The sequence below is a fragment of the Hemitrygon akajei genome, chromosome 12 (genome assembly GCF_048418815.1).
Source record: "Hemitrygon akajei chromosome 12, sHemAka1.3, whole genome shotgun sequence".
NCBI lineage: Eukaryota > Metazoa > Chordata > Chondrichthyes > Myliobatiformes > Dasyatidae > Hemitrygon > Hemitrygon akajei.
The window spans coordinates 90,791,375-90,819,109 of NC_133135.1; the positions used below are offsets into that span (position 1 = coordinate 90,791,375).

Below are 27,735 nucleotides of genomic sequence, written 5' to 3' on the forward strand. Positions count from 1 at the left end.
TTTAATTATGGAATCCCCAGCCACAGAACACAATCTTTTTGTGGAGCTTGAGATTACACGAGCTGCTAACTGTGGTGAGGGAGCTTGCGATTTGAAAAGTGAGTGGGACCTATCAAGACTTTCAGTGGAGTTTGAGATCATTGGGTAATTAGGCACTTCGAAAAGGCCAATTAAAGGTCAGGTTTATGTGGAGGAGGTATTATGGGATCAGCCACAGTGTGAGTGGGCCAGTGTGGAAGCTGAGGCTTTGGCTCAAGAGGTTTCTGAGAGGCTTCAGCTAAGGTATTGCAAGTTCCTGGTAAACTTATTTGTTTCTTTCTTTCTTATTGTACAGTTAGAGCAATGGGAATGACAGTCAGGACAGTGAACACTCCATTTGTGCGATGTGGGAAATTAGTGCCACCTCCAGACGACTACGCCTTCAAGAAGTGCATCCAGCTGCTGCTGGATGAACTCTAGATCTTCAGGAGGTTGAGGTGCTGACAGAAGATACAGGGAGACAGTTATACCCAAGGTGCAGGACAGAGGAGAGAGAAAGGAATAGACAGCCATTGCAGGGTAACTCTGCAGCAGTTCCTCTCAATACAAGTACGGTATATTGTTTTGGATACTATTGTGGGTGGGGGGAGGTGCCGACTTAACAAAGCTCATAGGTCTCTGGCATTGAGTCTGGTTCTATGACTCAGAAGGGAAGGGGGATGGGATCCAGATTGCCAGGGCAGCTAGCAGAGTGGTTGTAGGGAAAGGTGTTAGACATACATAAGAAGACAGGAAATAAAAGGTTGAGAATGGTGGGACTAATTTTTGAGTTGCATCTATTTCCAAGCAAGAAGTATTGTAGGTAGGGCATCGTATCCATTAGTGGGGCTTGGTAACAGGTGGGGCAGGACTGGCACCTCAAAGTTCCAGGGTTCCATTGTTTTAGACATGATAATGCAGGAGGGATTAAAGGGGGAAAGATAGCATTACTAGTCAGAGAAAGTGTCATGGCAGTGCTAAAAGAGGACAGACTGGAGAGCTCGTCTACGGAAGTCATTCATATGGGTGGAACTAAGGAATAAGAAAGGGATGACCACGTTGATAGGGTTATAATATAAACCAACCAATAGTCAGTGTGATTTAGAGGAGCAAATTTGAAGAGAGATAGTAGACAGTTAAAAGAAAAATAAAGTTGTGGTTGTAGGCTATTTTAACCTTCTACATATTGACTGGGACTCTCATACTGTAAAAGGACTGAATGGGACAGACTTTGTCAAGGGTGTTAAGGAAAGTTTGCTTAACAATATAATCAATATAAGGAAGTCCTAAATAGAGAGTTTGTGACTCTGGATCTTCTATTAGGAAATGACACTGGGCAGGTAACAGAAGCGTGTGAGGAGGATCACTTTGGATTTAGTGATCATAATCCAATTAGTTTAATAGAACATAGAATAGTACAGCACAGTACAGGCCCTTCGGCCCAGAGTTGTGCCAACCCATAAACCCTGCCTCCCATATAACCTTCCTCTAATATCCCCCTTGAACTTTCCTCCCCTTACCTTAAAGCCACGTCCTCTTGTATTGAGCAGTGGTGCCCTGGGAAAGAGGCGCTGGCTGTCCACTCTATCTATTCCTCTTACTATCTTGTATACCTCTATCATGTTTCCTCTCAACCTCCTTCTCTCCAAAGAGTAAAACCCTAGTTCCCTTAATCTCCGATCATAATGCATACTCTCTAAACCAGGCAGCATCCTGGTAAATCTCCTCTGTACCCTTTCCAATGCTTCCACATCCAGACCCTAAATGAACGCAATGCTCCAAGTGTGGTCTAACTAGAGTTTTGCACTCACATCCATCATCATGAAGTGTTTTGAGAGGCTCGTCATGAGGCATATCAAGACCCTGCTGCCCCCCTCACTGGACCCCCTGCAGTTTGCATACTGTCCCAACCGCTCAACAGACGACGCCATTGCCATCACCCTCCACCTGGCCTTAACCCACCTGGACAAAAAAGACGTGCATTCGAATGCTGTTCATAGACTTCAGTTCAGCATTCAACACAATCATCTCTCAGAAACTAATTGGAGAGCTGAGCCTGCTGGGCCAGAACACCTCCCTCTGCAACTGGATCCTAGATTTCCTGACTGGGAGACCTCAGTCAGTCCGGATCGGGAGCAGCATCTCCAACACCAGCACACTGAGCACGGGGGCTCCCCAGGGTTGTGTGCTCAGTCGACTGCTGTTCACTCTACTGACCCACGACTGTGCTGCAACACACAGCTCGAACCATATCATCAAGTTCGCCGATGACACGACCGTGGTGGGTCTCATCAGCAAGAACGACGAGTCAGCTTACAGAGAGGAGGTACAGCGGCTAACGGACTGGTGCAGAGCCAACAACCTGTCTCTGAATGTGAACAAAAGAGATGGTTGTTGACTTCAGGAGGGCACAGAGCGACCACTCCCCACGGAACATCGACGGCTCCTTGGTAGAGATTGTTAACAGCACCAAATTTCTTGGTGTTCACCTGGCGGAGAATCTCACCTGGTCCCTGAACACCAGCTCCATAGCAAAGAAAGCCCAGTAGCGTCTCTACTTTCTGCAAAGGCTGAGGAAAGTCCATCTCCCACCCCCTATCCTCATCACATTCTAAAGGGGTTGTATTGAGAGTATCCTGAGCAGCTGCATCATTGCCTGGTTTGGAAATTGCACCATCTCGGATCGCAAGACCCTGCAGTGGATAGTGAGGTCAGCTAAGAAGATCATTGGGGTCTCTCTTTCCACCATTACCTACATTTACACTACACGCTGCATCTGCAAAGCAAACAGCATTATGAAGGACCCCACGCACCCCTCATACAAACTCTTCTCCCCCTGCCGTCTGGGTAAAGGCAATGAAGCATTCGGGTTCTCACGACCAGACTATGTAACAGTTTCTTCCCCCAAGCTATCAGACTCCTCAATACCCAGAGCCTGGACTGACACCTTGCTGCCCTATTGTCTTGTTTATTATTTATTGTAATGCCTGCACTGTTTTGTGCACTTTATGCAGTCCAGTGTAGGTCTGTAGTCTAGTGTAGCTTTCTCTGTGTTGTTTTTTTACTTAGTTCAGTCTAGTTTTTGTACTGTGTCATGTAACACCATGGTCCTGAAAAAACATTGTCCCATTTTTACTATGTACTGTACGAGCAATTATGGTCGAAATGACAATAAAAGTGACTTGACTTGACTAGAGCTGCAACATTACCCTGCAGCTCTTGAACTTAATTCCCTGACTAATGAAGGCCAATATACCACAAGATCACTCTCTTCCTCCACACTTAAGAATCCTACCAATAGCCTTATATTTTGCCTTCAAGTTTGCTGAAGTTGATGAAGAAACATCAGTGAATTTGTCGACATGGACTTTAGCAAGGCCTTTGACAAAATACTGCATGGCAGGTCTGTCAAGAAGGCTCAGTCAGTTGGTATTCAGAATGAAGTAGTACAATGAATTCAACAATGGCTTAGCAGGTGAAGGCAGTGTAGTAGAAGGCTGTGTCTCTAACTGAAGGCCTGGTGTGCCATAGGAATCGGTGCTGGGTCTGGTGTTGTTTCTGGCATCTTTATCAGTGACTGGGATGATAATGTGGAAAACTGGATCAGCAAATTTGCAGATGACACCAAGATTGAGGGTGTAATGGACAGTGAGGAAGACTATCAAGACTTGCTGCAGGATCTGGATCAGCTGGAAAAAGGAGCTGAAAACTGGCAGATAGAATTTAATGTAGACAAGTGTGAGGTGTTACACTTTGTGTTTGTCTTACCCTGGTTTAACCTCACAATGTATGGTAAGGCACTGAAAAGTGAGGCAGAACAGAGGGATCTGGGAATATGGAGCCATAATTTCTTGAAAGTGGCATCACAGTAGACAGGATCATACAGAAATCTTTTGGCACATTGGCCTTCATGAATCAGGGTACAGGAGTTGGGATGTTATGTTGAATATGTAAAGAGTGCTGGTGATGCCAAACTTGGGAGTATTATATACAGTTCTAGTCATCTACCTACAGGAAAGTTAGCAATAAGATTGAAAAAGTGCAGAGAAAATTTTCAAAAATGTTGCTGGGACTCCAAGTGTTAAAGGAAATGGTTGCAACACACATAAAATGCTGGTGGAACGCAGCAGGCCGGGCAGCATCTATAGGAAGAAGCACTGTTGCCGTTTCCGGTCAAGACCCTTCGCCAGGACTAACTGAAAGAAAAGATAGTAAGAGATTTGAAAGTAGGAGGGGGAGGGGGGAAACCCAAAATGATAGGAGAAGACAGGAGGGGGTGGGGTGAAGCTAAGAGCTGGAAAGGTGATTGGCAAAAAGGAAACAGAGCTGGAGAAGGGAAAGGATCATGAGACGGGAGGCTTAGGGAAAAAGAAAGGGGGAGGGGAGCACCAGAGGGAGATGCAGAACAGGCAGAGTGATGGGCAGAAAGAGAGAAAAAAGGGGGGAGGGGAAAAAATAAATAAATCAGGGATGGGGAAAGAAGGGGAGGAGGGGCATTAATGGAATTTAGAGAAATCAATGTTCATGCCATCAGGTTGGAGGCTACCCAGACGGAATATAAGGTGTTGTTCCTCCAACCTGAGTGTGGCTTCATCTTGACAGTAGAGGAGGCCATGGATAGACATATCAGAATGGGAATGGGACGTGGAATTAAAATGTGTGGCCACTGGGAGATCCTGCTTTCTCTGGTGGACAGAGCGTAGGTGTTCATAGAAATGGTCTCCCAGTCTGCGTCGGGTCTCACCAATACATAAAAGGCCTCCCTGGGAGCACCGGACGCAGTATACCACACCAGCCGACTCACAGGTGAAGTGTCGTCTGGAGCCCTGAATGGTGGTGAGCGAGAAAGTGCAAGGGCAGGTGTAGCACTTATTCCGCTTACAAGAATAAGTGCCAGGAGGGAGATCAGTGGGAAGGGATGGGGGGACGAATGGACAAGGGAGTCGCGTAGGGAGTGATCCCTGCAGAAAGCAGAAAGTGGGGGGGGGGGGGGAGGGAGGCTGGGTAGCCTCCAACCTGATGGCATGAACATTGATTTCTCTAACTTCCGTTAATGCCCCTCCTCCCCTTCTTTCCCCATCCCTGATTTATTTATTTTCCCCTTTCCCCCCTTTTTCTTCTCTCTCTCTGCCCATCACTCTTTGCCTGTTCTCCATCTCCCTCTGGTGCTCCCCTCCCCCTTTCTTTCTTCCTAGGCCTCCCATCTCATGATACTTTCTCTTCTCCAGCTCTGTATCCCTTTTGCCAATCACCTTTCCAGCTCTTAGCTTCACCCCATCCCCTCCTGCCTCCTCCTATCATTTCGGATTTCCCCCTCCCCCCTCCTACTTTCAAATCTCTTACTATCTTTTCTTTCCGTTAGTCCTGATGAAGGGTCTCGGCCCGAAACTTCGACAGTGCTTCTCCCTATAGATGCTGCCTGGCCTGCTGCGTTCCACCAGCATTTTGTGTGTGTTGCTTGAATCTCCAGCATCTGTGGATTTCCTCGTGTTTAGGTTAGGAAATGGTTGAACAGGTTAGCACTTTACTCCTCATAGGAGAATGAGGAGAGATTTGATAAAGGTATATGAGGGATATAGATAGGGTAAATGCAACTAGGCTTTTTCTGAGGTTGGATGAGACTAGAAGTATAGGGTGTGGGTTAAGGGTAAAAGAAGTAATATTTAAGGGGAACCTGAGAGGGTACTTCTTCACTCCGAGGATGGTGTGAGTGTGGAAGTTTGGACAAATATATGGATGGGAGGGGTATGAAGGGCTTTGGTCCAGGTGCAGCGCAATGGGACTAGATAGAATAACAGTTTGGCTTGGACTAGATAGACTGAAGGGTCTGTTTCTGTGCTGTAGTGTTACTTTGTCAATCCTTCAGAATTATTGGGATTCTGATTCAGGCCACATTTCTGTGAAGATCATTCCTAGAGGGACTATGGCATTTACTTCTTCATCCTCCATCTATTGGAGTATAAAAGTATAAATTTACCAAAACTATGAAGTCAGTTCTGAGCTTCCTATTTGCTATGCATGTACTCAATTTAGTAGAATGAAATCTTAGGAATGTAGAGGTAGCTAAAGAGCTAAAGAAATGTAGATTAGAACATTGCTCAGTTCTGAGTTTGCTATTTGCTATGCATGTACCCAATTTGGTAGGAGACTGCAGTCTTAAGATGACAATGGTGTGTTAATGAGAGGTAGCTACAGAAAGAGCTTGCTATTTGCTATGCATATATCCTAAAAATGTAGAAGACAATGATGAGTTAATGAGAAGTAGCTAAGAGATATAGATTAGAACATAATTAAGTCAATTGATAGAAACAATAGGGACAATGATGTACATGAGGTACGTGTAATACGCAACTATAGATCGATTACATATGCTAATGCAACTGGACCAGGAGATTGCTATAAAAAATGCTGTGTCCAAACATTCAGCGACTAGCTCAATGACTGTCTCAGCTTTGATTTGCAAATTAAAGTTTAACCCTTCTTGAAGAATCTTCTGCGTCTCTTACTCATTTGTGAGGCACGAAAAACCACGACACATCCTGGCAGTTAACAATCCAGCATTTGGCACTCTGGGTTACAGTTTCAGAAAACTATATCCACTTATCACAACCATGTTTCATTATTTCCACTTGAATAAATTCCAACATCTCCTCAGGCAGTAGGTATTCAGTGTTTGATGGATAAGTTTAAGATCTTTACTTCATACATGCTTGACTCTCAATCCCACTCTTGTTCCTGCTCTCGCTAAAATCCCACCTATTAAGTAACATATATGGTGTCGGGATCAAAGTGTCCAGCTAAGTTCCTCCCTTCAACTTCACTTCCACTCCAGCTCTAAGCTGAAAATGTTCAAGTCAGTGAGACCAGTTCTCATACCCAGCCAGATCAAATTGTGTTCTTTTCAATATACCCAATAATTAAGGTTTTTATTCTGTTCAGTCTTCAGTATCTAAATAATTTATACGTAACACAGACTAATTAGCTATATTTTAATCTGCTCTATTTTTGTTTTAAAAGCATGCACACCAACTTTCATTTCACAAAAGGTAATGATTTAATAATTATGGCCTAGAGCTTGTACAAATCATCAGTTGTCTGATAAAGACCAAATTCATAAGATAACAGTCAAGTTGAAGATGGTGGTCAGCTTACTGATTTACTGATATTGCATTCTATGTATTTTGATAAATGCTATGGTGATTGTACTTGTGATGTATCTTATACAAAGGTACAACATTTGAGAAAGATTTTCCTTTGTAATTACACACAAGCAATATAAGCAATACAAGTTGAGCAACATACCTTTAATATTGATTCCAGTACATAACGCTGCAATTCCATATTATGGATTCTAATGGAGCCTCCTCCTATTTCATTGCCATTCAGTACCAGGTCATAATGCTGACTCCTCACCTGCAGGAAACAGAATCTGGCCATAGTAAAGCAATAGCAAATACCCCTTGGATGCTGCAACTCTAAAGTTGAAATTGGAAAGGCTAGAAAGTCAAGAGGCCAATCATGAATAATGGAAAACAGAATTCAATCACTTTTGAAAAAGGCTCAAGAGACTTTAATGTGAAGAAGTGTCGTAAGTGAGTCTAAGCTGAGGTTCAGTTAAGGCTTCTCTCCTTATTGCACAGTTAGAGCAACGGGTATGGCAGTCAGGGCAGTGGTGTAATGATTTGATTTGTATGAACAGTATGGAAGACAAGCTTTTCATGTGGTGTTTCTCTTTGGAGCAGAGGATGAGAGACAATTTTATAGAGGTGTATAGGATTATCAGAGGCACAGATAATGAGAACAGCCAGAAACTTTTTCCTCAGGGTGGCAACGGCCAATACCAGAGGACATCTGCTTAAGGTGAGTAGAGGAAAGTTTAGGGATGTCAGAGGTAGGTGTTTTTTTTAGACAGAATGGTAGGTGCCTGCAATGCACTGCTAGGGGGCGGTGATAGAAGATGATACAACAGAAACATTTCAGAGAATTAGATAGGCACATGAATGTAAGAAAATGGAGGGGAAGAGGGAAGGGTTAGAATGATTATGGAATAGCTTATATAGGTCGGCACAACACTATGGACTAAAGGGCCCATACTGTGCTGGACTGTTCTAAGTTCTTTGAAAGGGCCTGCAGAGTCTCTCAGCATGTTCTGGATGTAAAAGCAAATCTTCACAGATTTCAAATGAAACAAAATCCATCTAATATCAATTATTCACATAGTTACTTAGGAACCTGAATATATTTGTACTGGTCCTAGTGACACAGATTTGCAGGAGAATAAACCCTAAAGACCCTAAAACAGTCCTTTTTTTATTCTTGTGTGTTTGCTACAGTTTTGACCTTGCTGCCTGAGAATCTCTTTGGTGAGCTAATGTTAAAACCATTTGCAATATTTCCAGTATTAAGTCAGCCATTATGAGATGTAGGAGACTTATTCTCCAAGTATTGTTTCCCCAATGAGCTTTGAGGTGTTTTTTCCACAATTGCACAATCTAATGATCTTCGAATCAAAGGCCTGCTGGTGCATTAGATACTGACATTTCAGTGTCTATATCTGAAGGCATAAAAATGTAAGAACTTCTCTTTAAAAATGAACAACGTATCAATTGTATTTGAGGATTCTCAATGATCTAAGAATTTGCCATTATGATTTATGTTTAGATGCCATTACCTGGTCAGGATCTGTGTAAATGAGATGGGCATCATCTGGGTTAGGAGCTGTGAAGGGGTGATGTGCAGATTCATACTCTTCAGGTCTCTCTTCTTTTGGTAGAAACAATGGGAAGTCAAGAACCCAGAGGAAATTGAACATATCTGGATCTCGGACAGCAACACCTCTAGACTCCAGTATGTTGGCACATTCTAGCCGTAACTTCCCTAATGCAGCACTCTGAGGGAAAAGATACTAGTATAAATGTCTCAACTCATTTTAGATCACACACTGTATATGATAGAGTTATAATGGAAAACTTGAAAGCTAGTCTGAATGTAAGCTAGAACACACCAGTGCAAAGGTAGGAAGGAGATTCCACCTGAGTATATCCGAAGCTCAAAAGCTGTTCTACAATTAAACTCTTTCCTGAATTATCAGCAATGCTCATTATTTATCAAAATCAAAAATATGCTTCTTCACTCATCTTTGTTTGCAGATACAATGTAGATATGGTACAAGACATCCATGAACAGCTCAAATATTATTCCATGTGGTTCTTTTATTTAATTCCAGAACCCCATTTCCGAAAAAAAATTGTAATATCTACTTGCACTGCCTTTTCAGATAGAATGTTCCTGTTACCTCCTCTCCCAGTTAACTCTTTTGCCAATGGTTAGTGGCTCAAATGCCACAAGGAATTTTTCTACACCCTTTCATCACCTGTGAAGTCTATTTGGCTAACTCAGCTCTACAACAGAATTTCCTCATCCCTTGTAAACTTCTGTTCCAGAAGAGTGTCATCTGGAATTGCCATAAAATTCCACTTAAAGCCTAATCAGTGATTGATAAGGTCTTATAATACATTTACTTTAACTTTCTGTATTTATAAATCTTAGAGATTTTCCCAATTTGCCATATTTGTGTTTCTGTACATGGATGTTAATCACATAGAGCAGAGCGGAGATGATGAGCTGAATGACCTAGTCCTGCTCCTATGTCTTATGGTTTAATAGTCATTCTACACTAGTCCTTCCAAACTGCATCACTTCTCATTCAAATGCATGATCTTGTCCAACAAACCTTTCATCCTGAAATCCATACTGATGCTAATGACTATTGATTACATTCCAGTTTGGAACTATGCTTCGAGTAATGGAGCATGATCATTGGGGAACTTTACTAAAAGCCACTTCCCATTCTGTAAAATTTCTTTTCATTTCCTTTACATCTTATTACTGAACACATTTTTTATTTGTACTGCCACTTTTGTCTTAATTCTTTCAGCATCTGTCTTAATGGGGATCTGGTATGACACTACTGAATACCTGTTGACAACCCACATTAAAATGCACAGCACCTTTGGCAGTTCATCATTTTGGTTAATTGGATATTAATGATTTCCAATTGTCCTTTATGAATCTACGCATTTACAAATTAATGTTTGGTTTCTAATAATAAATAAAAACTTACTACTTTTGCTTGATCACCTGTGGCAAGTATCAGCACATCATCATTATGGAGATTCGTTGCGTGACATAGCTGAGATCGTTCCACATTCGTAAGGAATTTGGCAAGTGGAGATTTCCATGTAGCATCAGAATGCAGTGCAAAAAATGTTAGGTCCTGTAGGGTGAGAGGAATCACAATGATAGAGGAAGAATCATCTTCCATTTCTACAGTGGTTTCTCCTTTTCTTTTGTTCAGTTTCTTAAGTCTAGTAGCATTTTGTGACTGAAATGAAAAGGCCATCTCAATCCAGGATTTTGTATTGAAAATGGTTTTCTGGAAGGGTAGCAGAAAAGGTAACTAAGTAACTGTTATGGTGAAGCAGGTTCACCGGTATGGTAAGTGAGACAGAAGACACTGGTTACAATTAAGCACATTAACAAACAGTAAAACATTTGAACTAACATCTAAGCCACCCCAAGTTACAAAAGTTGACACGAAGCATTCAGTAACACTTCAAACTCGCAGATACTTCATTAATTCTCCCCAAGTTACACAACTACAACACTAAACACTCAACAGATACCTAGTGAAGTGTGTGCATGGGTCCCCCTATATTTGCAGCATACTTTCCTAATAGTTCTTCAGCACTGGTTGCAACCTCAGTGTGAAGAGGAGCCACTGGAGACAAAGGAAAGCCAGCATGACTCTTGTATGTGCTATTCTTATATCCCTGAATAACTCAGAACTGGACACTGGTGCCATGGTGTGCAAGGCAACCAACGGGAAAGAGCTGCTGCATCCCTTGAACGGGCCAATCAACAACCAGCACAGCGGAAACAGCTTTTGACTGGTAAGTAAACTACCCCTTAACGTTAACCTAATGAAGGAAACTTGGTTTTGGTATAACAACAATGGAGTCATAGTTTAGAAATGTACTGTGTAGTGACAACAGCATCTACTCATTGTTAATAATTCCATGCCACTTTCTGCTGGACCTGTGCCATGTAAAAACTCAAGGTAAATGTTCAGGTTCATCCAGGAGATCTACTTTCTGCTATTCCTGCCTCCTGATTTTGTATCAATAAGTTTTTAAATTCATGTCTGTAGCTATATTACTTTTAGGGGTTAAGAATAGCGCAGATTATGATGGATATTCACTTCTTGGTTTTTTGCTAAGCTTGCTTTCTAAATAGTAGCTGCCACTTGTAAGATCACGAATGAAATAAGTAAATTTCCAACTAACAGCTCATTAAACTTTTGGTCATAAATGGAAGTCAGTCTTCAGTTAAAATGGAAATAGAAAGCAGTAATCAACGAAGTTAAAAACAGCTTTGCAAGACACAGCTATGTACTTAGAAGACGCTCTGTCAGTGAAGAGCAGTATCCTGTTGTAGTCGCCTGCAAAGCGCTACTAAAGAAACACATGGAGGCAGAGAGAGCTGAACTCAGAATGCCTTTACTGATTCAAAATCGAGTGCTTAAATCTCCCCTCCCATGAGCCCCTGCGACCTGGAAGGTCCGCCCCGAGCGGGTAGTTCCAAATGCGCTACCGCGTGTTTGCCCACAGCTCCCGATGGCGGTTCGAGTCCCGCGTGTGTGGGCCACCCCCCCCCCCCCCAAGAAACGTCCATCGGGGGAGTGGAGACACTGTGTGGCTTGCCTGGATGGCCGGCCTTGCCAGCGTGGTTCGGGTACCCTCACTGGTTGCTCAATGTCCAAGTGCGCCGGTTTGAGGCGGTCCACTGTAAAAGTCTCCTCCCAGCCACCACCTCCACGACACACGTGGTTCCGTTGTGCCGGATCACCTTGAAGGGTCCCTCATACACCCGGCACCTCCATGCTGCTGGTACCACGGGTCGGGGTTTGCTGGTATACACGTCACATAGGAGTTGATCCGCTGCAACGAGACGTCCTGCAACTGGAGCCCCGATACGATGGTGCAGTAAGCCGGGATCTCGCTGTCCGACCGTTGTGCTTCTGCCAGTGCTGCATAGTCTATTCCTGAAGATGATATGCCTACTGAGTGGAGGGAGGGGCGAGACAGTGTCTTCCCTGCGATGTGGTGGATGTCCGTGGTGAATTCTGAAATAAAGGACAGGTGCCTCTGCTGCCGAACCAACCATGGGTCCGATACCTTGGCCAGTGCGAAGGTGAGGGGCTTGTGGTCCGTATACACGGTGAACTCCCTTCCCTCGAGGAAGTACCGGAAATGCCGGACAGTCAGGTAGAGCGCTAGCAACTCCCTGCCGAAGGCGCTGTACTTCACCTCTGGTGGCCGTAGGTGCCGGCTGAAGAAAGCGAGTGGTCGCCACTGGTCCTCAACGAGCTGCTCCAGGACTCCACCGACTGCCGTGTCAGAAGCGTCGACTGTGAGTGCCGTGGGTACATTGACTCTTGGGTCCACTAGGAGGGCCGTCTTTGCCAGCGCCTCCTTGGCCTGCTCGAATGCCTCCGTGGACTCCATGTCCCGTGCCACTTCTTTGTCCTTGCCGGCCATCAAGCAGAACAAGGGTCTCATGATGCAGGCCACCGCCGGCACGAACCGATGATAAAAGTTGACCATCCCTACGAACTCCTGCAGGCCCTTGACCATGCTGGGCTTGGGGAACTGGTGGATGGCCTGGACCTTGTCCAGTAGGGGAACTGCGCCATGTCAGTTGACTCTGTGGCCCAAGAAGTTAATCTCCGTCAACCCGAACTGGCACTTCGCTGGATTGATTGCCAGTCCATGGTCACTCAGGCGTTGGCAGAGCTGGCGCAAATGTACCACGTGCTCTTGGTGCAAACTGCTGGTCACCAGGATATCGTCCAAGTAAATGAAAATGAAATCCAGGCCACGTCTCACTGAGTCCATGAGCCTTTGGAAAGTTTGTGCTGCATTCTTGAGACCGAAAGGTATCCTCAGGAATTCGAACAAGCTGAACGGGGTGACGAGGGCTGTCTTGGGCACGTCGTCGGGGTGCACTGGGATCTGATGGTCTCCCCTGACCAGATCGATTTTCGAGAAGATTGTTGCTCCGTGCAGGTTCGCCATGAAGCCCTGGATGTGGGGTACTGGGTATCTGTCGGCGGTTGTGGCGTCGTTGAGCCTTCTGTAGTCCCTGCAGGGCCTTCATCCTTCTGCGGACTTGGGCACCACATGCAGCAGGGATGCCCACAGGCTGTCTGAGCGGTGTATGATTCCCATCTTACAGAACTCCTCCTTGGTGAGGTGGAGCTTGTCAGGTGGGAGCCTGCGAGCTCCGGCGTGCAGCGGCAGTCCTTGCGTGGGGATGTGGTGCTGCACGCCGTGCTTGGGGTCGGCCGTGGAGAACTGCGGGGTGACTATGGAGGGGAATTCCGCCAACACCCTGGCGAATTCGTTACCCAAGAAGGTCACTGAATCCAGGTGGAGGGCCGGTAGCTTGGCTTCTCCGAGCTGGAAAGTCTAGAAAGTCTCAGCGTGGACCAAACGCCGGCCTTGTCAACTAGGAGGCAGTTGGCTCGTAGGAAATCTGTCCCTAGTAGTGGCTGTGACACCGCTGCCAACGTGAAAGTCCAAGTGAAACGGCTGGACCTGAAATGCAGTGAGATAGTTCACTGAATAGTACGTCTGAATACTGGTGCCATTTGCAGCGGTGAGTTCGGGGCCTGGGACCGCGTTACAAGTGTCCATGTTCAAGGGGGGGGGGAGTACGCTGACCGGCCCCGGTGTCTACCAGGAAGCGCTGCCCGGAGTGTCGGTCCCAGAGGTACAGGAGGCTGTCTCGGTGGCCAGTTGTCGTAGCTATTAGCGACGGCTGGCCCCGGCGTTTCCCGGAAGAGCACATGGTGGACGGCAGCGGCGCGCGCCTGAGCCCCATCTTTGGTGATAGAAACACCATTGTTCTGAACTTTCGTCTTTTTCCCCCGTGGGTCTCAACGGCTTCGGTTGCGGGGCCTGGGCTTTGGGGCGCGCGATCGTGGCTAGGCCCATGGAGGCTGCTCCACGCTGCCAAAGGACGTCTGCTTTAGCCGCGAAACTGCATGAGTCACTGAAATCCTCACTCATGAGCAGGAGGCGAATGTCCTCTGGCATTTGCTCGAGGAAAAACTGTTCAAATAAAAGGCACGGCTTATGGCCGTCCATGAGCACCAGCATATCATTCATGAACTCGGATGGCATGCGGTCACCTAGGTCGTCCATGTATGTGCAGGAGCCGCGCAGCCCGTTCGCGGCGGGAGAGTCCAAAGGTACGGATCAGGAGCACCTTAAGCTTAGTGCATCTGTACTCCATTGGTGGCTGGCATAGTAAGTCGACGATCCAGCCTGTCGTCTCCTGGTTGAGCGTGCTGACCACGTAGTAGTACCGCGTGGCGTCAGCTGTAATGTCTCTGATATTGAACTGGGCCTCAGCCTGCTCAAACCAAACGTGGGGCTGAGTGGCCCAGAAAGTCGGGAGCTTCAGAGAGACCGTGCTGTGTGAGTTGCTCGAACTCATGGCTGGTTGCTGAGTCGCCGGTTCCAGATGCCGTCTGGAACGTCAGGGTCACCAACATAGTTGCACGCAAAGTGCTACTAAAGAAACACACGGAGGCAGAGAGAGCTGAACTCAATGATTTTACTGATTCAAAATCGCGCGCTTATATCTCCCCTCCCATGGGTCCCTGCGACCCGCGGGGTGGACGTGACATCAGACTGTCTCTGGAAGGTCCGCCCTGAGTGGACCGCGTGTCTGCCTGCGGCTCCCGATGGTGGTTCAAGTCCCATGTGTGCGGGCCGCCACACTGTCTTATTACTCGAGAAATGCCGTACAAGACAATGATTTTTTAATTTGGATTGTTTCAAACAGACAAATTGACTCTTAATTTGCTTAGTTCAAGGAAGCTTGCAGAACACATGGACAATATCATTTAGCATATCAATAACTAATGTGTTTATACAAGATTTTATGTGCTCAAGGAAGTTAGCTTTACAGCATTAATTGTGAACATTGAACATTAACCTGAACTCTCTGTCTCTAAAAATACCTTTAGACTGTTTGTGTTAAAAGAATATCTGGGGACTGTTTAGCTGTTCCGAACTTTGGCTCCGTCATTCTCCCTACCTTTGCACTATATGTCTCCATTCTTAAACCTTAGTTAGGTATTTTATTAGGTTTCTCTTACTTGCCTGCGAACACATCAATCTTATAATGTCTAACAAAAGTACTAAAACCAGGGAAAAAGGAAACTTCTACGGCTTTGCCGGCTGACATTTTCGCTGCTTTGGAACAGCATCGACAAGATATTTTAAAGGAATTTAGAACTTCTTTCAACCAGCTGGATGTCAAATTGGATTGGATCAACGCTAGAGTAGACGAACATGCCGAACATTTATCTCACATCGACTCAACTTCTGAAGATTTAAAACGCCGTGTTCAATATCTCGAGACTCTCTGCTCCAGCCTAGAGCAGCAGAATTGTAAACTTTTTTCCAAAATGGTGGATCTTGAAAACCGGAGCAGACGTTGTAATCTACGAATTCTTGGTTTGCCAGAGGCCACCGAACAGGGCTCTCCCGTGAAATTTTTTTCCGATTTTCTCTGTGAGATTTTTGGGAAAGAATTTCTTCCGACTCCACCTGAGCTTGAAAGGGCACACAGGATCTACGTTCCCCGTGCACCTCTGGGTTCCCGCCCACGGCCGGTAATTTTGTGCTTTCATCAATACCAGGTGAAAAACCGTTTGATTATGGAGGCATGCCGCAGAGGAACTTTTGCTTTTCAAAATACAGTCATTCGTTTTGTGGAGGATTTTGCTCCCCAGGTTCTGAAGATGCGTGCTGAGTTTAAAGGTGTAATGAAAGTGCTTTTTGATCGCAGTTTCAGACCCTCCCTTCGAAATCCAGCCGACCTTCCAATTACACTTACTACTGGAGAATATAAGTGGTTTAAATCAGTGAAGGATGCTGAGGCATTTGTTGGAAGTCTTCCGGCAATCCCGTCTCCTCAGGAACCCGGTCTGACCTTCTAAAATGGTGGATAAGTACCTCTCGTATTAAAGCTATTTTTTCCGGACTCAGACTGTACTTGAATAATTCAGACATTATCTATTGAAACTCTAAGGGCTGTAGACAATCTCTCCCTGGACTTGGTGCGTTTTTTCTAAATAGATAATCCGAGTTTAATGTTTCCCTGCGGGCGTTTAGATTGTACTTGTGTAATCTATTTTATTCTTGTATAACTTTATCTATAGAGATCTACAATTGACTTTAACTTGTTTTGGAGGTTGGGAGTTTTTATTGAAGGCCTCCCTGTTGGTTGATTCATAGTTTAAGTTTTGCTTTTTTTTCCTGTAAATGGTTGATAAGTACTCTCTTCGAATCTATAATTTCCCCCTTTTCTCCCTCCTTTTTTTAAATCTTCTATAATTTTTTGCGGGTAGGTTAGTTTTGTTTTTCTTTTGATTTTCTTTGTATTAAGTATTATACTTCTGCTGAAGTTGTTCCTATTTGTTATGTTTTCTAGTGCATAAACTAGTTACCATTTGCTATCGTATTTATACGGAACTGTTGTTAACGACACAGAACTGGAAGTCATTAAGTGTATTCACAGTCTGGGAGTTTGACTGTCCGGACTTATACTCTTTATGCTGTGTGGTGGTTGGTCTGGAGTTGTTGTTTTTTTCTTGTGGTGTGGGGCTTGGGGAGGACACTAAGCTCACTTGTCTTTAATTTAGGTGCTTTTTTGTTAAATTCTCTTCCTTTGTAGCATATTGTTATTGTATGCTTAATCTTGCACTGTATTAATGCTCCTCATTGGGATTTGGGGTTTTTAATTTTGTAAAATGTTTTGAAAAACTAATAAAAAAAAAGAAAGAACTGGAAGTCATACTTGGGTTAATTTTTTTGGTAGAGCTAGCTGCTTTTTTTGGTAGCCGTCTAGTTTTGGGTTGCGAGATTGGGGTGGATTCTCCAGTTCCAACACTACTCACTGTTCCCTTTGCTTTCCTCTGTTACTCAGGACATGTTTCTGTTTTGATTCTACGAATCTATGTTTACATTTTTGCTCCCAGACTGTTATTGTACTGCTTGACTTTTTATATGCCTGCTGCCTTCTACGCACTAACAATTGATAATGGTTAATACACTTAAATTTGTGAGCTGGAATGTAAAGGGATTGAATCACCCTGTTAAAAGAAGGAAGGTCTTCTCACATATTAAACAACTCAAAGCTGACATTGCTTTCCTTCAAGAAACTCATATTCGTTGTTTTGATAACTCCCGGCTTTTGTCAAAGTGGGCGGGTCAGCATTTTCATTCATCCTTTGCTGCCAAAGCTAGGGGGGTCTCCATCCTTATTAACTCAAATATTCCTTTTGAACTCCATAATAAGATATCTGATACAACTGGCCATTTTGTTATTGTTTCTGGTAAACTATATAATATTAAAGTTGTACTAGCAAACCTGTATGCCCCCAATTTTGATGATGTTAATTTTTTTTGAACGTTTTTTCTCCTCACTACCAGACTTAAACTCATACTCTCTTATACTGGGTGGTGATTTCAATTGTTGGTTAGATCCTAGTTTGGATCGATCGTCCTCTGTTACTAGACCACCTACTAAATCTGCCTTAGCTATTCAATCGTTTCTCTCTAATTATGGTATCTCTGATATATGGCGTTTCCTTCATCCTACTGAGAGAGATTATTCTTTTTTTTCACATGTTCACCATACCTTTACTAGAATTGACTACTTCTTACTCGATAATCAACTCATTCCATTTGTCTATTCTTGTGATTATCAGAGTATACTGATTTCTGACCATGCCCCAATTACTCTGTCTTTAAATTTTCCTGGCCTCCCTCAGAGGAATAAACACTGGCGGTTTGATTCGACTTTACTATCGGATGATGATTTTCTAAAATTTATCAAGGATCAGATAACCTTTTATTTTAACACCAATACATCACCTGAAGTGTCATCCCAGATTGTCTGGGATGCCATGAAAGCATATCTGAGGGGTCAAATAATCTCCTATACAGCAAATCTTAATAGAAAGTCCTGTGCAGATCGATGAGACCTCATTAATCAGATTAAAGAATTGGATCAACTGTATGCTCAAACTAAGAATCCTGAACTATACAAGAAACGTGTAGAACTTCAAACTAAATTTAATCTGCTGTCTACTCAACCTATCGAACGCCAACTTCTTGAAAGTAAGAGTTGCTTTTATATTCATGGTGACAAATCTGGTAAATTTCTAGCCAATCAGCTGAGGCGTTCCAAAGCCAAACAACATATTACAAAGATCCGGAAGGAGAATGAAGACCTTACATCGGATCACTTAGAAATCAATGACGCATTTAAAAATTTCTATTCTCGACTTTATTCCTCTGAATCTTTGAATGACAATATCTCTATTGATCGTTTTTTAAATAATCTGAATATTCTTTCGCTTTCATCTGATTTTAAAGCCAAACTTAATGCGCCTAAATCATCAGAAGAAATATCTTCTGCAATTTCTGCATTGTCCTCAGGGAAATCTCCTGGACCTGAAGGGTTCCCCGTAGAATTTTATAAATCATTCTCCTCAGTTACTTTCAGTATTATCTGACTCGTTTAACTACGGCAAATTGCCACCCTCTTTTAATGAGGCTTCTATTATTAAAAAAGGGTAAAGACCCAACAGAGTGTTCCTCGTATAGGCCGATTTCATTGCTTAATGTTGATGTTAAAATCTTGGCCAAAGTTTTGGCTCATAGATTAGGAACTGTTATTCCCTCTATTATTTCTGATGATCAAACTGGTTTTATTAAAAACCGTCTTCCTTTTTTTAACATTCGGCGTCTATTTAACATTTTATATTCACCTCCAACTGGGATTCCTGAATGTGTTATTTCCCTTAATGCGGAGAAAGCATTTGATCGTATAGAGTGGAACTACCTTTTTGCAGTTTTAGAAAAATTTGACTTCGGTCAAAGTTTTATCTCTTGGATCAAATTGCTGTATTTGTGTCCTACTGCCTCTGTTTTGACTAATTTTCAGAAATCCCAGTTATTTAACCTCAAACGTAGCACCCATCAGGGATGCCCTTTAAGTCCCTTTCTCTTTGATTTGGCTATAGAACCTTTGGCGATAGCTTTTCGAAATTGTCCTGAACTGACCGGGATTTGAAGAGGGGGTGTTGAGCATAAAGTTTCTCTTTATGCTGATGACTTATTACTTTTTCTTTCAAATCCGTCTACATCCTTACCTCCAATGTTTTCACTTCTTGACCAGTTTAGCCAGTTCTCTGGATATAAACTTAATTTACATAAGAGCGGACTTTCCCCAATTAATAAAGAAGCACAAGAATTAACATTTCGTGATCTCCCTTTTAAAGTAGTCCACAATCAATTTACTTATCTTGGGATTACAGTCACAAGGAAGTTTAAAGATCTCTTTCGTGAAAATTTTGCCAATCTTTCATATTCTATTAAACAGAGTCTGTTACAATGGTCACCTCTATCTATGTCTTTGGTAGGTCGTATTAATGTTGTTAAAATGTATGTTCTCCCTAAATTTTTATATTTATTTCAATCAATCCCAATTTTTAAATCTTTTTTTGATTCCTTAGACTATTATTTTGTCATATCTGTGGAAGAATAAGCGCTCTAGAATTAACAAAATTTATCTCCAAAAATCTAAAAAAGAGGGTGGCATGGCTTTACCTAACTTTCGTTTATATTATTGGGCAGCCAATATATGTTGTGCTACCTTTTGGTCTTTTTTCCATGGCCAACCTGAGTGCCCTAATTGGGTGGCAATGGAGTTGAGCTCCACTAAAGAATTATCTATCTCTGCACTTCTCGGCTCTGTACTCCTTAGTAGTTTGTCCAGATTAACAGTTAATCCTCTTGTTAGACACACTTTGCGTATATGGGCTCAGTTTAGGAAATTTTATGGTTTCCATGGTTTTTCCTTTTCTAGCCCTATCTTACATAATCACCTTTTTTTACCTACTACGTATGACTCAGCATTCCATGATTGGCATAGGAAGGGCATTAGACATTTTGAAGATCTTTTTATTGATAATCGCTTCGCTTCTTTTCAACAGCTCTCTGCTAAGTTCAATCTGCCCAATGCTCATTTTTTTAGATATCTCCAAATTAGACACTTTATTACTCCTTTAATCCCTAACTTCCCTGAAATGCCTAAAAAAAATGTTATGGACTTATTTCTTTCTATTAATCCACTAGGTAAAGGTTTAATATCATTTATTCGTGATAAATTAGCAGCCTTACGACGTGCCCCTGTGGATAAAATTTAAATGGCATGGGAGCATGATTTAAATACCTCCTTATCCAATGAGACTTGGGACTCGATTCTCAAATCGGTTAATTCAACCTCTCTTTGTGCTCGCCATTGCCTTTTACAGTTTAAGATTGTTCATAGAGCCCATATGTCTAAATCTAAATTATCTCGATTTTACCCTAACATCAGTCCGCTTTGTGATAAATGCAAAAGGGGCGAGGCCTCTCTCATTCATATGTACTGGTTTTGTCCTAGCTTGGAGAAATTTTGGAAAGATGTCTTCATAACGTTATCGTATATTCTGAATCACCACCTAGAACCTAACCCTTTAATTGCTTTGTTCGGTTTCTGGGGTGAGAAAGATTTACGCCTGAGTTCGACTAAGTGTCGAATATTATCTTTTGCCTCTCTCCTGGCTAGACGTTTATTCCTCCTTAGATGGAGAGATGTTGCCCTGCCCACGCATGCTCAATGGCTTAACAATATTATGGCCTGCTTAGACCTTGAAAAAATTCATTATTCAGTCCTTAATTCGGATTTAAAGTTCCATAAGGTCTGGGGACCTTTTATTGACTACTTTCATAACCTTCCTCTTAACTAAGGTTTTTTTTTCGGTCCCTTGCTTTCAGCTCTTTTTTTTGTTAGTAGGCATTAATATCTTCTGTTGCTAAGTGTATTTACAGTTTTGGGGGTTTGATTGTCCTGATTTATATTCTCTACATTGTGTTGTGGTTGGTCTGGAGCTTTTTTTTGTTGCTGGGCTTGGGGAGGATACTAATTTTACATGTCTTCAATTTGGGTGCTTTCTCAATTATCTTTCTTTGTATCATATTATTATTGTATGTTTATTTTTGCACTGTATCAATGTTCTTCATTTTGATCTGGGGTTTTTTTTTATCTGTAGCTATGTAGAAAATGTATAAAAAAACTAATAAAAAAAAAGAAAAAAGAATATCTGAGGAATATCACATGTTTATGAAGTCACCCAAGTGAGAGAAAATGGGTATGTGCAGAGACCAGTTCAGGCTTATTAGGAATGAGATAAGGAATATCAAGAAATATGAAAGAAACACAGGGTGAAGGAGAATCCACTCCTCCAGCTTCAGTTTCTGCAACAAATGACTCATTCACCTGCAGCTCTTTGCTAAGCCTTCTTAGTTTATTGGAATTGTAGCAATGTTTTGGAAATCCTTTGTACTTTGTTTTAAGAAATGCTTTATGCTTTGTGCATTGGAAATGATTTGTGTTTTAGAAATAGTTTTGTAATTTAGAAATGTATCTTCTGTGAGGATTTTGAGACAAAAATCTTGTGAGTTTTAAACGTGTTTTAAGAGTGTTGTTTGGATTTAAATGTGTATCACTGTAAATAAATGGTGTTTTAAACTGCTTTGTTACCCACTCCAATAGAGGGCATGGAGAACAAACAGGGAAGTAAACTAGTCTTTGAAGATTGGGTAGTTACACTATAATCTACCTTTAGTGAGAGTAGTTGTGAGAGGCTAAGGTGTTCATTTGAGTTTAGAACTTCGTAGTCAGCAGAACCAATATCATCACAAGATGAAACAGCTTTCCTACTATTTTTGTCTAAACACTACTTTCTCATTTAAAACCATATGCTATGCTATATGCTTTGTGTTGTACATAATTGTTTGACAATTTGTCAATGTTTACAATAAAAATGTACAGAAAAATATTCTATAGTGTCTACAAAACCAAGGCAACAGCCTTATTAAAAGCCATAAAAGCTAATACTAAAAATTTCAAATCCATATAAGATATTATTTCTCTTGAAAGGAAACTACACCATCACAGTCATGATTGAGGTATCTTATTAAAAGGGGACAGAAAGTATAAGGAAAACCTGTACCTGCTGAGATCTGAGAAGCAATACTTAACAATCTGAGAAGTCAAAGTTCCAAAAAACCTGAACTCAGTGAAGATGTCATTCAGATTGGTCAACGATAGTGTTTTAGGAAGAGGAGTAGGGGAAGAGAGAAACAGGGTAGTTTGGTTTTAATCCACCCTTAGGGTTGGGGGGGGGGGGGGGGGGAGGAAAAATTACTTTCAGAGGTCTCTCCTCAGTGACCTGGATCTTACTTTAAGATCTCAGCTTGTTTTATATTTTCCAGCAAAGTAAAACTGTATCCATTCCAGCAAGTATTTTATTTTAAACTACTTAGTTGCATAATCTTGTATCTTATAGAAATAAGAGCTTAGACAAACTGTCATCATCATATAAGCCATTGTATTATCTTTGTGAAAATCAACTCTTTCCTTTTTAAGCAATTTGCCTTTCTAGAGATGACATGCCCCAAAATGAAAACAATGCTGCAAATGGGGTTGAATCAGAGTTCATTATAAATAAATTTTCTCACCCTTGCACAAGATGGAACAAAAGTTAATGAAATTTTGATCTCTAAATGCTTTTTATATCTGTCCATGAACTTAAAGTGAGTTTTGCAAATAAGCATTCCTATCTCTTTGGTCCAAGTAATATCTAGATTATTTTTACTTGTGTTTTGTCTTTTTTCAGATGTGAAATGAGTTTACACCCCCACAATGAGCTCCATCTGCTGGACATCTGCGACAAGCTACTATTGACATTTGAGGCTCACATCCATTCCTCGTCACTCTTTTACCAATTGTATCTGTCAATGCTGAATTACTGTGACAGAATTTTCAGACCTCTTATTTAAGCATCAAATGCTCATGTACTATTATGTGCATATTTCAATGCTTAATAGAACCCACTTTAATATTAAACTTAATAGTTTATTAGCTTATGGCTTTATTGTCTGGTGTCTTTTTTTTAAATGAGTAACTTTATATTGTTAATGCAAGCATTTTGCACAGTACCACATCCAAAACATGATCTGTAATCATTTCACTTAGAAAACTTGTTTTGTTTTCTATCAACTGATTACTGTAAATTCCAGTGTATAAGCTGACCCCTTTTTCTTTTTAAATCTTTTTATTAGTTTTCAAACAAACATAAGAGGAGAAACATCAAATACAGAGAGCTTGAGAGTACATAATTAATAAGGCTAAAATACAAATATAAACAGTTAATAACCCAAATATAATAACCTCCCAAACTCACAGTGTGTTACAAAAAATGGAAAAATGGGAACCCCCCCCAAAAAAAACCTAACCGACATGGGCTATTGTATCATATCAAATATACACAGTAGTGTCAATAACTCCACACCTCTATCCAAATAATTAGGTTGATAAGAAAAAGGGTCGGGAAAGGTCAGTTTAACTCATATGAAAATGGTGAAAAAATGGTCTCCAGGTTTCTTCAAATTTGACCAAAGGGTCAAAAATGACACTTCTAATTTTTTCTAAACTCAAACAAGAAATAGTTTGGGAAAACCATTGAAATGTAGTTGGAGGATTAATTTCTTTCTAGTTCAGAATAGATCTTCTAGGCATTAGTGTGGCACATGCAATCATCCACCAAGCTGAGAGGGATAAACAACTGTTATCCACCATTGGTAAGCCAAAAATTGCAGTAATAGGATGAAGCTGCAAGTTAATATTCAAAACTTTTGAAATGATACCAAAAATATCTTTCCAGTATTTTTGCAAGCAAGGGCAAGACCAAAACATGTGAATCAATGAGGCTATTTCAGAGTGACATCTGTCAGATTGGATTAACATGAGAATAAAATCGAGCAAGTTTGTCCTTGGACATATGAGCCCTATGTACCACCTTGAATTGTATTAGGGCATGTTTGGCACAAGCTGACCCCTTTTGCAGAGGTTTTTGATTTAACCAGAGAAGATCACAAGATCTCACATGGCAGTACTCAGCTTTGCCAGATCCGGAACCTGGAAATTTTGTGAACCAGTACCTGCTAAGAAAATAAGCCTACACATTGTAAGTGTTATAAGTGAATTCTTAATAAATAAATCAGGAAGGGAAGTTTTGGATTAGGTTCCCAATGGTAAAGAATCCTCTGAAATGTAACCCCCGTGAAACCATTTAGCGCCCATCGTAATCTCGTTAAAACATAATACGGGGTGACGGGATCAGTATGTGTACTCAGTATTGAGTTTGCGACCACCATGTACAAAAGATTAAAACAAATGCAATATGATGCTGGCTTCAAGCTGAAGGTTGTTGATTTTGCTAAAGGAACAAATAATTCTGCAGCTGCTAAGAAGTTTAGTGTAAACAAGAAACAAGTGAGAGAGTGGAGAAAGGCAGAGGACACGCTGAGGGAAATGCCAAAGACAAAATGTGCAAACCGTGGGAAAACACACATCCCACAAACCAGTCTTCCATCCTTGGACTCACTTTACACCGCACGCTGTCAGAGCAGTGCTGCCAGGATAATCAAGGACACGACCCACCCAGCCAACACACTTTTTGTCCCTCTTCCCTCCGGGAGAAGGTTCAGGAGCTTGAAGATTTGTACGGCCAGATTTGGGAACAGCTTCTTTCCAACTGTGATAAGACTGCTGACTGGATCCTGACCCGGATCTGGGCCGTACCTTCCAAATATCCAGACCTGACTTGCACTACCTTACTTTCCCTTTTCTATTTTCTAAGTAAGATTTATAATTTAAATTTTTGTTATATTTACTTCGATTTGTACTCCAGGGAGCGTGAAGCGCAGAATCAAATATTGCTGTGATGATTGTACGCTCTAGTATCAATTGTTTGGTAACAATAAAGTAAAACATGCCAGAGGCCAGAGTTCGAAGAAAAATTTTCAGAGTGGGTGAATCACCATTACCAGAGAAATGATTTGAGTTCAAACTATGAAATGGGCCGAAAAACACCCTGAGGTCAGCGAAAATTTCAAAGCTACGTGAAATTGGGGCACACGATTTATGAATAGACGTGATCTTGTGTTGAGACAAAAAACGATTGCTCAGAAAATTCTCACAGAGTGTTGTTGTTTACATTCAAGAACATGGCTGGGTGGACGAAGTGGGTTGCTTGAAGTGGGTTAAAGAGGTGTGACGTCGATGTCCCTAAGGTTTCAGGAAGGAAAAGTCACTACTTGTCTGGGACATGTTCAAAGCGCACTTGTCAGGAAACAAAAGCAGCATTGAAAGCTGAAAGTATGGACATTGCAGTCATCCCCAGTGGTTTGACATCCATACTCCAGCCACTAGATGTGAGTTTAAACAAGCCATTCAAAGAATTCATGTATTGACAGTGCAACAAATTTAACTCAAAAACAACTAATGAATACAACCTATCTTCCGTGTATTCATTTTTTCAAAGTTGGCACCCTCTGTATAAGCCGACTCCCTAATTTTAGGACCAAAATTTAGGGCCAAATTTTAGGGCTTATACACTGGAATTTATGGTAATAAATAACACACAATGAGTTTGAGCTGGCACCTTTGAATAATTTATTATTGTCCAAAAAACAAGATTTTCCATAAGATTGTGATCTTGTATAATAACACTTCAAATTTTAAGGACCTGCTCAGAACCGTGACAATACAGATTGTGTTCTGGAACAGAGCAAGATTTACTAAGTAGTTGTGAAACCATGCTGTTCAGATTATAAAAGCATATTTCTATACTTTACAACACAATTGATCTTGAAAGGGAGAAAGATCCAGCTTACAGTATATACATACTGTATATAACTTGAATCTTTGCAAAATAATTTTCTATAGAAATAGGTACCACTAAATTACCTGATTAAACTGGGTGTTTGCCAATTTCTTGAGATCTTCCAAATCTTTCTTTTTCAAAAGTTTCTGAAAGAATGGAAATACTGATACAATTAAATATAAAAAGTAAGATTTTACTATTTCTCTCCCACTCAAAGTGGGAGATTCTATTTCTATTAGGACAGTGTCAGAACAGATGGGAGGCTGACTGTCCATCTACTTGGGTCTTTACTGGGCCCTTCTGAATGACTGCATGGTTCAAGCTATCAATTTAAAATTCATCGATTTACATCTTAGAATTTTACCTCGTGTTTGACTGAACAACCTCACAGTAAAAAAGCCCAATTATTAAGATAAATTATCCTTTTACAGATCTGTAATTGTATTAATTACTTACATAATATTTTTGAACATTGTATACTAATGAATTAGACTTTGAAATTAAATTCAATATGCTATATATGAACTAAAATATATGAACGTATTACTTTGGACCTTGTTATTATCAACCTTCCTGTAACTTTTGTATTTTATTCTTGATAATTAAAGTACACCACTCTCAGATAAGTGCATTGTTACACATGTTCTGGCATTTCACAATAGTCCACGGGCTAATGACATGACATTATTTTATTACTTAGTGGATTCTCATATAGTAAAACTGAAATGAAGCACAGTTGTGGGAAGTCTCGAAGATCACAATAATCTTTACACTACAGCAAGTTACATACAATGCAAACTAGATGTTGAAACTGATTGCGCTGAACAAAGAATAGCCAGAGCAAAGAGAACAAGAGTTTAGGTAGTAAAATAAGTAGTGATTTTGCATATAAAATTACAGATCAAACAGAGGACAGAGATACTCCATGGGCAAACCTTAATGTTGTTATACTTACCACCCCTTCTGTGACTGAGATTGCCCGTACAACACCACAGGTTTGGGAGAGAGCATCACGCAAAAAGGAAATCTCTGTATTTCTAAACACTTCACTGACGTCAACAATCTATTTTTTAAAAAAACAGAAATATACTTTAGAGAAATAATTCAAGAGCACAAGAAGTAATTTTAACTTCAAGTTTATCGGCAGATAAATTAAACACCTCAAAATAAATACTAGAGAAATTGAACAAGGCAGATCAAAAATTCTTAGAATTTATCCACTGATCAAATAGCACTAGTATTATACGGTACAATGAAAATGCTCCTAAAGCAAATGGTTATTAACTAAGTCCTATAATTAAGAGTAGTGTTACATGATTCTGAGGTCTAGAAAACTGAGCTGAGCTAGATATATAACCTTGGATCTTTTTCATTAAGGCTGACCACTTCTACTTCCTTTCTGCTTCAACTGCAAAAACCTACAGATTAAGTTCTTTACTCCATTACTCTAATAGCTTCTTCAGTTTTCATTGCATGATTTATCCTCAATAATTATCATATTCAAATCCCAAATATCCATTTTCAATTAGTTTTTATTCCTGCTGGCCTTCAGTAGCAACTGATCCAACTAATCTGGCAATATCTAACATATAAAGTTCTAACTTGCAAGTCCCTCAATGTTCTCTACTTTTACAACTTTCACTCCCACCCCACCATACCTAGCTAAACCTCTGCGATTCTTGCACATCCCTGATTTTCTGTGACATTAAATTGATTACATCTGTGGGAACAAAATACTCGGCGGGAGTACAAAAACGGGACGAAATCGTGGGTGCCGCCATTCCGCTGATTATTTA

The 27,735-nt window shown here is 41.3% G+C and overlaps 1 protein-coding gene across 3 annotated transcripts in view; it reads right to left on the reverse strand.

Moving 5' to 3' along the window:
• dars2 (aspartyl-tRNA synthetase 2, mitochondrial) overlaps positions 1–27,735 on the reverse strand; it is an 80,655-nt gene that overhangs the window by 10,595 nt on the left and 42,325 nt on the right. For all 3 annotated transcript variants that reach the window (XM_073063665.1, XM_073063664.1, XM_073063666.1), the window contains exons 11-15: positions 26,895–27,002; positions 26,023–26,085; positions 10,142–10,294; positions 8,690–8,908; positions 7,321–7,431 (exon numbers count right to left, since the gene is read on the reverse strand). In XM_073063665.1, the coding sequence (XP_072919766.1) occupies positions 7,321–7,431; positions 8,690–8,908; positions 10,142–10,294; positions 26,023–26,085; positions 26,895–27,002 (654 nt within the window). The remainder of the gene's footprint in view (positions 1–7,320; positions 7,432–8,689; positions 8,909–10,141; positions 10,295–26,022; positions 26,086–26,894; positions 27,003–27,735) is intronic.